Here is a 14,036-nt window from a genome sequence, read left to right as displayed (position 1 = left end):
ATAGACCAGTCAAGTATTAATCATATCGATCAATAAGTCGCTATCTTTATCGGTCATAAATTTTATTAACTGTTTTGTTCAGTCTTTATGGCAACAAAAACAGTTGATACAGAAACCGTTTTGAACCAAGGGGGAAAGGGGAAGAGTCAAAATTCTCATGTTTTGAAAATTTTCAAACTCCCCCCCCCCAAAAAAAAATCTGGTTTAACCCTGGTCTTTTCCATTTATCAAATTTCTACTTTCGCAGATGTGATATCATTTTAGTTAGTGGTGTAGAACAGGACTTCTCAAACTTTCAGGCTCTGCACCCCTTTGAAGACTGGCATAAGGTCACCCCCCCTCATATGTGGTTAACACAGTTATAAGGTCACGTTCCCCCCATAACGTGCTTAATACAAACAGTATAATAGGAAACCTTTGCTTTTATTTCTCATCTGCTTAAAGTTACGAACTGTGTTATTTTTTAAATAGTTACGTGTACATAATATCCGTGCAAAAAGATGTGATATCTCATCAAAAACAACCCTATTGTAAAAATTTCCCGCCAAGAAAACCCTTAACTTTTCCGCACAAAAAAGAAGGCCTTCACACATCCTAAACCCAGAAACCCTCAGCCTTAAAAAGTTATGATATCTAGTTTCCCCGACAAGTATCTCTGCCAAACTATCATCCTCCCTCTTCTCCTCTTTCATCACACCTACTTTCATTAGAACCTCCTCCCACCTTCAACTCCTCAGAAATATTAATAGATCCTTTAAATTGTTTATCCTGTTTGGCGGGTAGCTTTTCCAAGTGAAGTGGTAGCTTGGTGAGCAAAAAGCTTCCCGCCAAACAAGATAAACAACTTAAAGGATCTATTAATATTTCTGAGGAGTTGAAGGTGGGAGGAGGTTCTAATAAAAGTAAGTGTGATGAAAGAGGAGAAGAGGGAGGATGATAGTTTGGCAGAGATACTTGGCGGGGAAACTAGATATCATAACTTTTTAAGGTTGAGGGTTTCTGGGTTTAGGATGAGTGAAGGCCTTCTTTTTTGTGCGGAAAAGTTAAGGATTTTCTTGGCGGGAAATTTTTACAACAGGGTTGTTTTTGATGAGATCGAGTTTACTGCCCTCCCCATTTCCTGTGGATTAGACGTTTTTGACACTTCTATCGTTTGCCAACAATGCAGAAGCGCGCTATATTTTCAATTGAGTAAAATAAATAAAAATAAACAGTAATAAAAACTAATTTGAATTCTGAAATTTTGATTTCAAATTATGTTTTTCGCAATCACGAGTTTCGGCAGCACCCTACTTATTGGAGTCATTGTTTCTAGAAACGGCTTCTCTCCCCTCAAGTCTGCCCCTCCTCCTGGGGCGATTATGTGTGTATAGTGGTGTGTGTGTGTGTGTGCAAGCGTGTGTGTGCGTAGGCGTGCGTGCGCTAGGCTTGTGCGCAGATCTGGGTGTATGCACAAAGGCGTGAGTGTATGTGTGTAAAAGCGGGTGTGTGAGAGTGTGTATAAGGACATGCAGGCCATTGGATTCCGGGGGACAATGGTCAGGACTGAAGCCCTGGTTAGTCAGGACCGAAGCCCTGGTTAGTCAGGACCGAAGCCCTGGTTAGTCAGGACCGGGGGAGGCGCGCCTGCAGTGGCGCTGCAGAGGCCCCGATTCAATCTGAAAAAGGCACGGACATCAAAGGCGGTCAAGTGAGAACAATAAGCATTCGTGATTGCTCAAAAAGTTGTAATTTTTTTACCCGAATGTTCACATAATTTTCTGCAACTACTTTAACTTATTTGTAAGTTTAAACTATATTTGCACTTGAAAGAGTCAATGCTAAAAATATACACAGTACCTAACAAAGCAAAGAATTTGTTTTACAGCATAACAAAAGTGATCTTGCTGGGAAGGTTTTGCTGATAGACAGGTTTAGTACTGTCATCCTGTGAATATTTTTTTAAAGAATTTTCTTCTAAATACACAATGTTAGCAAAACATAGAATGCTCATATGTGAATAGTAATGCTGTGCTGATACCCACCCCCATAAAAACAATCAAGCGTACTGTACATTGTTGTATTGTGTGCCAATGTGTTGCATTGCATGCTTTTAATTATTTGTAGATAAATAGAGCTCATACATATGAAGTTTTGATATTATTCACATGTTAGAAATGTTCGTATTTGATTTTTTTTTGTAATATATTATAAACCAATTGATCTCAAATACATACATTTGTGTCACAAACAATCGCAGGGTACATTGCGATTGGTTGTTACTGTACGTCGCTGAGTATACAGCTCGGTAATACTACTTAGATACCCTGTCCTACCCTACATAATGTTTACATGTGCTCAAAGTGAATTGTTGATACATCTATACAAAACTTGAAAAGTTATCTCAAATTGCGATAGAAAATTTAAACATACCTGTGACAAATAGAGAGTATGTAACGTGGAAGCAAAAAATGCTATTGTCAAAATAATACATCCAAGTAAAATACACTTAACGATTTTTGGTGATGAAAGCAAATGTCTCATATTTACAGTTTCAAGAATTGTTGCTGAACACAAATCATAATTTCCCTTTTAAATTATTAATACAGTCAATTGGTACGCAAATCGATCTGATGACATCAGCTACCTTTTCACGAAAACGTCCATCATAGTGATTTGCAAGAATGACATCTGGAATCTGATATCAATTCTTCATAAGGTATTGCTTTGGAAGATAAAATTGGTTCTACATTTGAGATCATATATCGAGAAGAGGGTGCGCTGATATTTTTTCCAACGACAACAATGGGTAACGATAGCGAAGAATGAAAAAACTGATAGCCGATTGATAAATATTTAAGGAAGATTAAAAAATCGACACGTACCGATTAGTAAGAAGGTTTTCTATGGCATTTTTCCAGTCAACATCTGCGTTCTTGGTACCCTGGTGTTAGGGAAAGGGTATTCTGCTGCTTTGTAACTATTGTTATAGCACTTTACTGTACCCATTCAGAAAAGATTAAATGGAGGGAGTGAAGACTTTCATTCAAGAAACCAAGACCCTAAGTCACGTGACAGATTGAAAAAACAAAGCATTGGAAGAAATCAGGTTTATTTCGCTTGTTTCACGCAAAACGTGCCAACCATTCGTCGTTGTTGAGTCACGTGACTTGGGGTCTTTGGGCCAGCTTTTGCTAAGCCAATGATTCGACTTGCTCCCTCCATTTTAATTCCTGTTCTAAGACTGTACCATTTGAGCTTCAAAAAGTGTTCTTTACGATTGAAATAAATATAATTTCCTGAATTTCTATATGCACACTCAGTAGTTTCTCAATACATTTGCACGCGTATGACATTTTTACGCGTATATTTGCATTTTATTCTCAGAATTTTGTTCCGCATTTCTATATTCCGAGGCGTTTGGCCCTACTACGGGTTTTGTTCTTTATGAATGACCTTCTTTCCTAGGAATAATTTTGATCCAAATTTCCAAAAATATATGATCTAAAGTTATTGCTCGATTTTGAATTGCTGTTGTACTGTTGCATGAAAATCAGGGAAAAACGTTTATTTTAGCATAATTAGCATTATCGTGAATAATATTTCTTTAAGGCATTTTTTTGAGAGGGGAGGGGTTCTTACTTAATAATTCGTAAAACTACAAAAGAAAAGTATCATTTTTTTTTCACCGTCATCGGCGAAAAACAAGCAAACAATTTACATTGCTATTTTTTTTCTTTTAATTTCCGCTAAAAAAATCGATATTTTCAAATACAGCTATCAAGCCCGAATGCTTCGCGTGGGCCAACTAATTTATATAAAATATAGTACTATAATTGGCAAAATGGCTTAGAACCACGGGGAGAGTTGTTCTTTAACCACCCCCTCGCTACTCGTCTGATGTACATTTAATGTAATTTAACTCTAAACTTTAATCTAGTTTAATTTTAAACTATAATGTAATTTAACTCTAAAAATGTAACCCAAATATTTTTGAACAAATCTCAAAACTTATTTCAAGCAAATAATACATAGAAATTCGAATAACTATTACAGTGACTTCTGAAACTTAACGTTTCTTTAGGTGAGTGTGTGTGAAATGACTGAAATGCACTCAAAACGATCCAAAAGTCATCAGATTAGCAAAATCTCTTTGTCTCATTTACGAATAATTACAACTTTGATTAAATTTCGTGACAATAACTATAACCTGTTCACAATGGGATACTCCGAGAGCAAGTTGGCCTAAGTTCTCAATCGCTGCACAGCCAACTGCTATAGGTGAATTTCATTCCGCTTCTCAGATGATCGTTTTTTACTTCCTTTTACAAAAAAGGAAGTATTGTATTCGCGAAGAAATTTTCACCCAAAAATCATCCTTAATTTCCATTTTGCTCACCACCGAATGAATATTGAGTTTTTTTTTCAATCTGACCACACGTGGATATGTGCCTAGGAACGTACAAACACCCGAAATATCCATTTTGACGACCCCCGAGTTAATTACAACGAATTTTCTCGTGATGTTCGTATGTACGCATGTATGTGCGTATGTGTGTATGTAACTCGCATAACTCAAAAACGGTATTCTAGAAAGTTGAAATTTGGTACGTAGACTCCTAGTGGAGTCTAGTTGTGCACCTCCCCTTTTGGTTGCATTAGGATGTTCCTATGGGGGTCTTTTGCCCCTTTTTGGGGGAAATCATTCAGGGTCGGCAAATAGGGGGTGCGAGAGGGGGTGGTTGCACCCCCAATTTTTCACTATGAATAATATAAAATGGTAAAATTCAATTTAGATAACTCAGAAAATCATTTGCCTGAATTTTCAGAACAGAAAAAACTGATGGAGGATAAGTGTTTGCCTTCTTAACTAAAGAAGTAATCTCTTCATATGGGTTAAATATTTCAAAATTGAGTAATCTATGTTATGATGGTGCATCTTGTATGAGATACCCGTACAATGTAGAGACTGCAATTTTTACGCGTAAATTCCATGTCATTTTACATAAATTTTTACGCTCATATTATAACTTAATGTTCAGCTAGTAAGTGTTCATTGATGCCATGTACTAGAAACACATTTTAGCAACTCAGTGTATCATGGAACCTTTTTGTAAGGATATGCTATTTTTGAAAAACATCTCACATCAAAAAATACTTTCACATCAACAAATGTATCTTGAGGCTCTTTACTTGACAATCTCTGAGTGACACAAGATGATTTTCAAGAGTTATAAAAGCCCCCTGGAAGAATTATTGGAAAGCGACCTTTTCATTGATAAAAAATTTGATGTCATTTTAATATGTATGCCTTTGTCTGAATTTTTTGTTTACTTTATTTATACTGCGAAGCGTTTTTTTGATAAATGCTACACTCTATCATAAAAAATTTAATTCGCTAATCTTAATTCTTGGATTGACAATTGAAACTCTTAGTAATTTTCGCATTAATGCATACTTGAACCAGGTGTGGAACTTTGTGACAGAACTTTTCGTAACAGTTTTTAATGTATGCCAATGTGGAAGAGGTGACAAAACCCCAGATGAAGTTTTAGTCAAAATATTAAATCAATATTTTGAATAAACTGATCAATTCAGTTTCTCAAGAAATTGAGACAGGATTTAATGAGATACATTTATTATTGGTCTTAACTTCTATATTATGTAGGTCGGTTATAGAAAGCGAAAAAGAAAATATTACACTTATAAATAATAGCATGAGGGAAGAGGAATTTTTTTGTGAATTGTGACTATACTTTTTAATGACACAAAATAATTACTAGCCTATTTAAAAAGCTTTCTTGGTTATTTTAAAGAGAGGAATCTAAAGGAAATGTGCTTTTTTTGACATAACTTTCTTGCTTCCATTGTTTTTTGACTGTTTCAATCAGGTCAGTCATTTGAAAGATGACTTTCGTGATTAAATTGAAAAACCGACGTAAATAAAGCACAAATTTATACGAAAATACAGCATATAGCTATTTCAAGGCTACAATAATGGAGCCTCTTCATCGGTGTAAAAAACTATGGACACAACCAGAAAGTTGTAGGAGAACTGACCGTCAACCAATTTTGACTTTCGTGTCTCAGGAGATTAGAGAATTGCCTTCGAAGCGCAATGAGGCAAAGCAAGACCTTCCTCTTTAGCTATACTGGCAATAAATTAAGTCATTGGATATTGATTAACTATAGTTACAAAATTTTCTGTTCTTCCCGACTCCAAAAATAGCAGATTAAAACTTTACTAAAAAATAAACACTAGTACCGAGATATTTTGTGAGATAATAAAATAAATTTAAAGCTTCGGTCGAAAAAATTATAATTGTTCTTTACAAACCTAATATTATTCTTAACATTAAAACCATTTAATTATCAGTTCTTGTTAACCAATATGTATTTTATACCGTTCTGAGGGAATTCATGTTCAAGAAACTCGACCTCCCAAACGAAATGCTGAAATGCCGCCCCTGAAATCATTGTTAATTTCGATGTAAACTCAAGTGGTGTTATAATTTGTCGGACGCTTGGCGATATATCGCCAGTATTTTGGTCACCAAGTTTTGTCGCCAACTTGGCGACAAGTTTAGCGATTTTTTTTTTTAAATTTTAAATTTGATTTCAATTTGGCCACTGTTAGTGATATTTAGAGAGTAAACAATTGAATCACATTAAAATTGCCAATCATTAGGAATTGACATTAAATTGGAGTAAAAGGAAGTCATGTGATGCACACATCAGCTCGTTTTTTTTTCTTATCATAAATATGACAAAGATCATTAAAAACTTAACAATCATTTTCAAAGAATGAATTAAGCTAATCTATTCCCGAGATGAAAATATTTACTAGTAAAAGGTATAATGGAAAAAGTAATGAATGTTGATGAGTGTTTTATGGAAAAACAGATGCATATGTTAAGATAGGTTATTACTTCCAAAAAGATGAGAAAGCTAAAAAAAGTTGGTTTTCAGGCCATGGGGGGAGGAAGGGGGGGATAGAAACTAAGAAACAATACATTTTTTAATATAGTTACAATGTTACCAACCTCCAATCGCTTAAAACGTTGGTTCTTCTAAAAGTCAAAACTTATTTTGGGCAATGGGCTTCAAAGAATCTGCTTTTCATAAAAAAGGAAAACGGCAAAATAAAATCAAATTATGAAAAATGTTTGATATCACATAAAACTATCGCTAAAAATGGATATCACAAGCAAAAAATAAATAGGAAAAACTGAATGAAATCTTTTGAAATAGATCAAAACTGTGTCGGTCTGTCGATTGTCTGCCCCCTCCCCTCCTACTTAAAACTTCCGAGGAAGCAGAGCTTGATTTGTATAAGAGCTCACAGGAGCTGAACTCCTTGACTTCTTTTCAATTTCCTGCAATTTTTAGCATTTTAGACTAAATTCAGCCTATTTACGTGCAAAAATAAGATCTGAGGTTTATAGGACTCAAGTACTTCTTTTGCTAGAAGTTAAACGTTGCTACTACAGTCGACGCTCGTTATAACGACCTCTGTCGTCCAAACAAAATCGGTCACTGTACCGAGAGGTCATTATAACGTATCGCATGTTATTTAGTCATTTTTTTTTAAATGCTCGAATGATTTCTCTTAGTTATGCTTTGTTTTAAAAGAGAATCAAGAAATTAACAAAAAGAGTTTTAAAAAATGTGCTGCAGTTGTAGAAGCTTTCCGCTTTTTTGACTTTTTCAAAAAAAAAAAAAAAAAAAAAATATATATATATATATAATTAGTAATGTCTACAATTTGTGCAGTATTCACCACTTTTTTGACCCAAAGCCAACAAATAATTCTTTTCAATGTAAATATTTCACCTTTAGAAACAAAAAATGTTCAAAAATTAGTTTTCGAATAGTTAGTCCAGGGGATAATACAAAAATTGAAACCTAGTTTTGGACGCTGTATTGGAATGAACAGTTCAGTTCGGATGCTCTAATGAACAGAAGAATAACATTGCATCTATGGAATAGGAAATGGGACTTCTTTGCATCGGTCGCTATAACAGAAGGGTCGCAGTAATAGGAGGTCGTTCAAAAGAGCGAACTTTTTCTCATTCATTAATTCTATTCCATCAAATCGTTATTCCTTAACAGCCTCTCCAATAAGCCGAAGGCGCACAGGTTACAGGGTGCAAGAAACAAAATATAAATAAATCTCATCAAAAACAACCCTGTTGTAAAAATTTCCCCGCCAAGAAAACCTTTAACTTTTCCGCACAAAAAAGAAAACCTGCATCCTAAACCCAAAAACCCTCAGCCATAAAAAGTTATGATATCTAGTTTGCTCGCCAAGTATCTGCCAAACTATCATCCTCCCTCTTCTCCTTTTTCATCACAGCTACTTCCATTAGAACCTCCTCCCACCTTCAACTCCTCAGAAATATGGATAGCTCTTTTAAATTGTTTATCTTGTTTGGCGGGAAGCTTTTTGCTCACCAAGCAACCACTTCACTTTGAAAAGAATATTGAATATATTTTCAATTCATTATGTATTGTTTGTGAAAATTCCATTAATTTAGAAAATAAGCAAACCAATAAAAAAGTGCTATTTTTCGCTTTCAATTAAAAAGTTATATGTGCCGTATTGATATGCGTACAGTTTCATATAATTTGTCACGTAAAATATTGCCGACATTTAAAATTTCTTTCCTCCATAAATATATCAAAACTGAAAAACAGGAAGAAATGAAATTTTGTATCGGCGAAACTGGGGGGGGGGGGGGACAGCATTGTAATCTCATTCATTAATTTGTTTCTCCGCTTAAGTATAAACAAACAACATAGAATCTGAAAACAGAAAGCCCAATAAGCTGCGCGCATACGCAGTCGCTGTGGCAACTTTGTGATATCCGCGATTTAACGTCTAGTTGCAACTATTGGATATGTTTTAGGCTTGATTGAATTTCATTTCCTAAGACAACTTTGGAATAACTGTTAGATCTGTTCTAACCTTGCAATTGCAGTCCGAGATAAACAAACCCTATGAGCTGAGAGTAAGTACATAAGAATTTAGGGAAAATTAGTGATTTTCAAACTTTAATTACTCCGGCCCATGATGTCCCTGGGGTTTGAATTTTTGTATATGTACTCAATGGCCCCCCAAGAATATGTATACAAAAAATCATTACCGTAGCCCCCCGGGGGGTTGTGATAGAACCCCGGGAAGGTAAAATTTGGGGGGTAAAAACGAGGGTGAAAGGGGAGGGGGTTCAAATGGCACAAAAGGCACATCAGTAGGGCTCAAGGAATGTGTGTGCGAAATTTCAGTGCGATTCCTTTTTTCGTCTGCTCTGTAGCCCTGTCAAAGAAAGCGAAAACTTTTTGGAACAGCGATTTTATAACTTTAATACCTCCTCCCCCTGATGGTCTAGGGGATTGTATTTTGGTTTACGGCGTCAGGGACCACTAGAAATTGAGTGTATCAAAAATCAACTCCGGGGGTATTCATGGGGCTGAGATACAGAGGTGTGAAAAACCCAAAAAAACCCCAATTCGTTCTGTCGCGTAATCTTGTTCTTGGTCGCTTTATTTTCTTTCGTCTTTGGCGGTGGATTTGCTTTTGTTGGCTGCTGACGTTTGGTTTCCTTGGCGGGGCGGGACGCTCCCGCGTCCCGTAATAAAGAAAATAAATAAATAAATAAATAAAATAATTTGAATTTTGACATCTTGAATTCAAATTATGTTTTTCGCAATCACGAGTGTGAGTTTGTAGGCGTGTGTGTTTGTGTGTACGGATTATGTGTATGTGTGTTTGTGTCTGCGTGCTGGCATAAGTGTGTGGGTAGTTGTGTGTATGAATGTGTGGGGGGGGGGGGGGGTATGTGTATGTGTGTGTAGGCATATGTGTTTTTGTCTGTGTGCAAGCATGAATGTGTGGGTAGTTGTGTGTATGTGTGTGTGTATGTTTTTGTGTGTGTGTATGTGTAGGTGTCTGTATGTATGTGTGTTTGTGTGTGTGTGCGTGCGTGTGTGTAGTTGTGTACGGTATGCGCGTGTGTGTAGGACATGGATGCAACCTGGAGACGTCTTTCGCTATAGGAGCAGCATCGTGAGGAGCCCGTCGACGGTGATGGTGCGGAGGGTGGCGGGGGGAAAAATCAAAGGACCTCAAAAACAGTCAAATAAGAACAATAAGCAATCGTGATTGCTCAAAAAAAACAAAGACGCATAGGTTTAAGAGTGCATAAAAAAGGGGAAAAAATGAAGCCGCATAGGTTTAAAGACCGGAAAAAAAAAAAAAAAAAAAAAACTGAAAACGCACAGGCGAGAGGGCACACCAGCCCGCTGGCCGATGGACCGACGGGACAGTCCGACCGGTCCGACACTGCCTGCCATGTTCAGTGCAATTATAACTACGTTCTAGAACGAAATACATTAATTAGTAGCTCTTCATATTACTTTATCTTGTTCTGAAAATACCATTTTATGGCCAACTAGCGGCACCCGCGCGGCTTTGCCCGTAGTAGAAAATCAAAAGGTCATTTGGTTCGCCTGTATATTTACAAATAATGGATGATGAATTTCTCGCCAATTGGCTATGTTTATTCGCTCTTCCCATGTTACGGTTTCACGTCATGATAATTTCGTAATTTACTCGTCCCTCTTATGATAGTTTTGCTACGGAAAATGTTCTTAAAATTGAAATAGAAAGAGAAAAAAATCGAATTTTTGAAAAATCTCTTCGAGGTGCACACCCCTATGATACAACCTAACTTTGTACCAAATTTCATGAAAATCGGTAGAACGGTCTAGGCGCTATGCGCGTCACAGAGATCCGAACAGAAATCCAGACAGACTTTATTATTAGTAGAGATTCAAAACAAAAAACCCGTTTTTGAGTACGTTTTATGTCTAGAGCCCAGAGCTCTTGTAAATTAAGTTAGAAAAAAAATTAATTTGAATTTTGTTATCTTGAATTCAAATTATGTTTTTCACAATCACGAGTGTGTGTGTACATGTAGGCGTGTGTGTTTGTGTGTGTGTGGGGGGTATGTGTGTTTGTGTGTAGGGGATATGTGTATGTGTGTAGGCATGTGTGTTTGTGTCTGTGTGGAGGCATGAGTGTGTGAGCAGTTGTGTGTATGTGTGTGGGGGAGGGTATGTGTATGTGTGTGTAGGCATATGTGTTTGTGTCTGTGTGCAGGCATGAGTGTGTGGGTAGTTGTGTGTATGTGAGTGTGTGTTTGTGTGTGTATGTGAGTGTGTAGGTGTGTGTGTGTGTTTGTGTGTGTATGTGTTTGTGTAGGTGTGTGTGTGTTTGTGTGTGTATGTGTTTGTGTATGTGTGTAGGTGTATGTATGTGTGTGTAGGTGCGTGTATGCTTGTAAGTGTAAGATATTGGCGAAACCTGTAGACGGTTTTCGCTAGAGGTGCAGCATCGTGAGGAGCCGGTCGACGGTGATGCTGAGGAGGATGGCGGTGGAAAAATAGAATCATAAGAACGCCAAAAACAGTCAAGTGAGAACAATAAGCAATCGTAATTGCTCAAAAAAAAAAAAAAAAAAAAAAAAAACACACACACACACACACACACACAGTCAAATGAAACACAGAAATGCAATGTTCTGTTCGAGCATCAGACTATTTTAGGGGAAGCATCGACCCATAGGTAAACAGATTTACAGATGATACACATTTCAGCGTCTCGTTCTTCCCAGTTTTATCGAAATAAAGTAATCACATGTGAAAAGAAACGTAGAAACAATCACGTGTAAAAAAGATCGTAGAAACAATCGCATATAAAAGATGAAATACGTATTAGTAAAAGTCATTGTGGCGGAAACTTCTGATCCTAATACGTCGGTGTATTTAATGAATATTTTATGCATCTAGAATGCTTCTGAAATAAATTTATAAAGCGAAGAAAAGGAGAAAAATAATAACGACGAAAAATAAAAACAAAGTTAAAAATTCTGTTTTTTAAGAGCATTCCTTTAATATCCCTCTTTTTATACTTATAACAAGACAGTAAAAATATGAGACTCATAAGATTTGAAGGTTTTTGGGGCGTTTAATGTTTAAATGTGTGTTTTTTATACTATTAAATATTCTTTGAAAGTTTCCTTCATAAGAATTTATGGCCACATGAAACATTGAAACGGAAGCCATCGTTTTGTTTAGAGCAATAATAAAACTGACACTTCTTACTTCCAATTAACGTTACTTTCTAATATTCTGATATAAATAGGAAGGCAGCATCTTCAAACTAAGGGGGAAAAAATAAAATAAAAGCGTGCGATACAAAAACCCGTATTTATCAGGGTTATTTTTATTTCCTTTCAAAAGCTAAAAAACTTCAGTTTTTTGGAAAAATGCTCTTTTAATGTATTTTAATGTAATTTAAGTAGTTTAAATTGTAGAAAACGTTAACAACATTAAATTTGTGTCAATATAACACTTAAACAATTTTTTTTTGCGAAAAATATTAGCGATTTTGATATTCAATTTCTAGAAACTTTTCCAGATATTTTGCTTCATATCAAGTCTAGGTTTAGTTTAGAGTTAAAAGTTCTTGCAACAGTTGTGTAACGTGTTTTTAGGCAATCAAATTTTTAGGCTTTAAACATTACGACGAATTGGTATTTACTAGAGTTTTTTTTATGTGAAAAACGTTTTACAGTCAAATATTTTTTTAAAAGAGGAAATAAAATGTTACTCATAAATTTAGCACAACAAATAAAGAAAGGAAAATGACATTATTCAAAATTTTTGAACTCAACACTTAAAAAATTTAAAACATCCAACAGTCATATATATTGAAAAAAAAGAAAAGAAAAGGTAAATCAGTGAATTGGCACCAGGGACTGTTCTCAAATGCTGCCACGCACTTAAAAAAAAATTCAAATTTGATAAATTTGTATAAAAAAGGCATGATGACACACTTTCTTGTTGCCCCCTCTCCCTTCTCACAAATTATCACACTTTCACGACATCGCCCCTCCCAAAGCGTGAGATCATTTGTAGAAAGCCCCTTACTTATTTTTTTAGTGCGCATTAATGCTGAGTATTCAGGAATATTTCGTTATTTAAAATGTTCATTAAGTGTTGTTAAAAGTATGCTTCCAATAAGAGACAACAAACTATTTGATTAAAATAAGGAAACACGAAAGCAACTTTTACAATATCTAAAATATACAGGTTGTTTCAGAAAGGACTTCTCTACTTTGAAATGACAGAACAAAAAAACAATCGGCGATAGAAAGGTGAAGGGTCATTCCAAGGTATTTTTGACATTTATGTAGAGTCCGTAACGTGACCTTTTTTGCCATAATTTTTTAATTTACTGTTTGATTAGCATATTATTTCATTCTGATCTTTTCCTACCAACACGCCAGCTCAAATTGAAATAATGTGCAAATCAAACGGTAAATTAAAATGTTATGGCAAAAAAAGGTCACGTTACGGACTCTACATAATGTCAAAAATACCTTGGAATGCCCCTGAAACAAGTGATATGTTGAACTTTGACCAGTCTGGAGTTTTTTAAACAACGGTTTTCAAAAATTATTCAAAGATTTGACATTAGTCTTTGTCAGTCACTGTAGTGTCACAAATGTCTTTTTGTAGTGGGGGCGTGTATGTGGGGGCACATTATCCCCCAATGGGAGGGCACAGGGGGTCACTGTGACCTCCCAAAAAATGTGCTCATTCGACACATTTTGTCAGACGATTCGTTAAATTTAAGGACACAATTGCAATACTGCAATTTGTAAATGTCCGAATGTTATTTTTCATTAGATGTACGTATGTGGGCATACTCGTACTGTTCGTTTTCCTAAGTCGAGACTTAGCGCCAATTCGCGCATGCGTCAGGTCTGCTGTGATTTTATAAAAATAGCGAAAGAAACCCGGAAGTAAAAGGTGCAAAATAATGTGTTCAAAGACAGCAAGTGCGAGCGGTAAGTGCCCATCCTCAACCTACCGCCCCTTTTTGAAATGGAATCTGTCTTGAGTGGTAGTCTTCGTTTTCGAGAGAACTTGGAGTTTCATGCGGCAAATTGAGAATTTCCCCTCTACCAAAAATGTAACCTCGGGTTGAA

The 14,036-nt window shown here is 35.9% G+C and overlaps 1 protein-coding gene across 2 annotated transcripts in view; it reads right to left on the bottom strand.

Annotated features, from left to right (window-relative positions):
* LOC129217035 (ribitol-5-phosphate transferase FKTN-like) overlaps positions 1-14,036 on the bottom strand; it is a 97,073-nt gene that overhangs the window by 60,405 nt on the left and 22,632 nt on the right. Inside the window, exon 1 of one of the 2 annotated variants that reach the window (XM_054851269.1) lies at positions 2,413-2,563. The exons of the other annotated variant lie outside the window; for it this stretch is intronic. Coding sequence (XP_054707244.1) covers positions 2,413-2,523 — 111 coding nt within the window. The 5' untranslated portion in view covers positions 2,524-2,563. Of the gene's footprint in view, positions 1-2,412; positions 2,564-14,036 lie in introns of those variants that run through there. 2 annotated transcript variants of the gene reach the window in all.

Source organism: Uloborus diversus, chromosome 2, assembly GCF_026930045.1.
Source record: "Uloborus diversus isolate 005 chromosome 2, Udiv.v.3.1, whole genome shotgun sequence".
Taxonomy (NCBI): domain Eukaryota; kingdom Metazoa; phylum Arthropoda; class Arachnida; order Araneae; family Uloboridae; genus Uloborus; species Uloborus diversus.
Note: the sequence above shows the minus strand (reverse complement) of the source record. Positions and strands in the feature narration are given on the sequence as shown.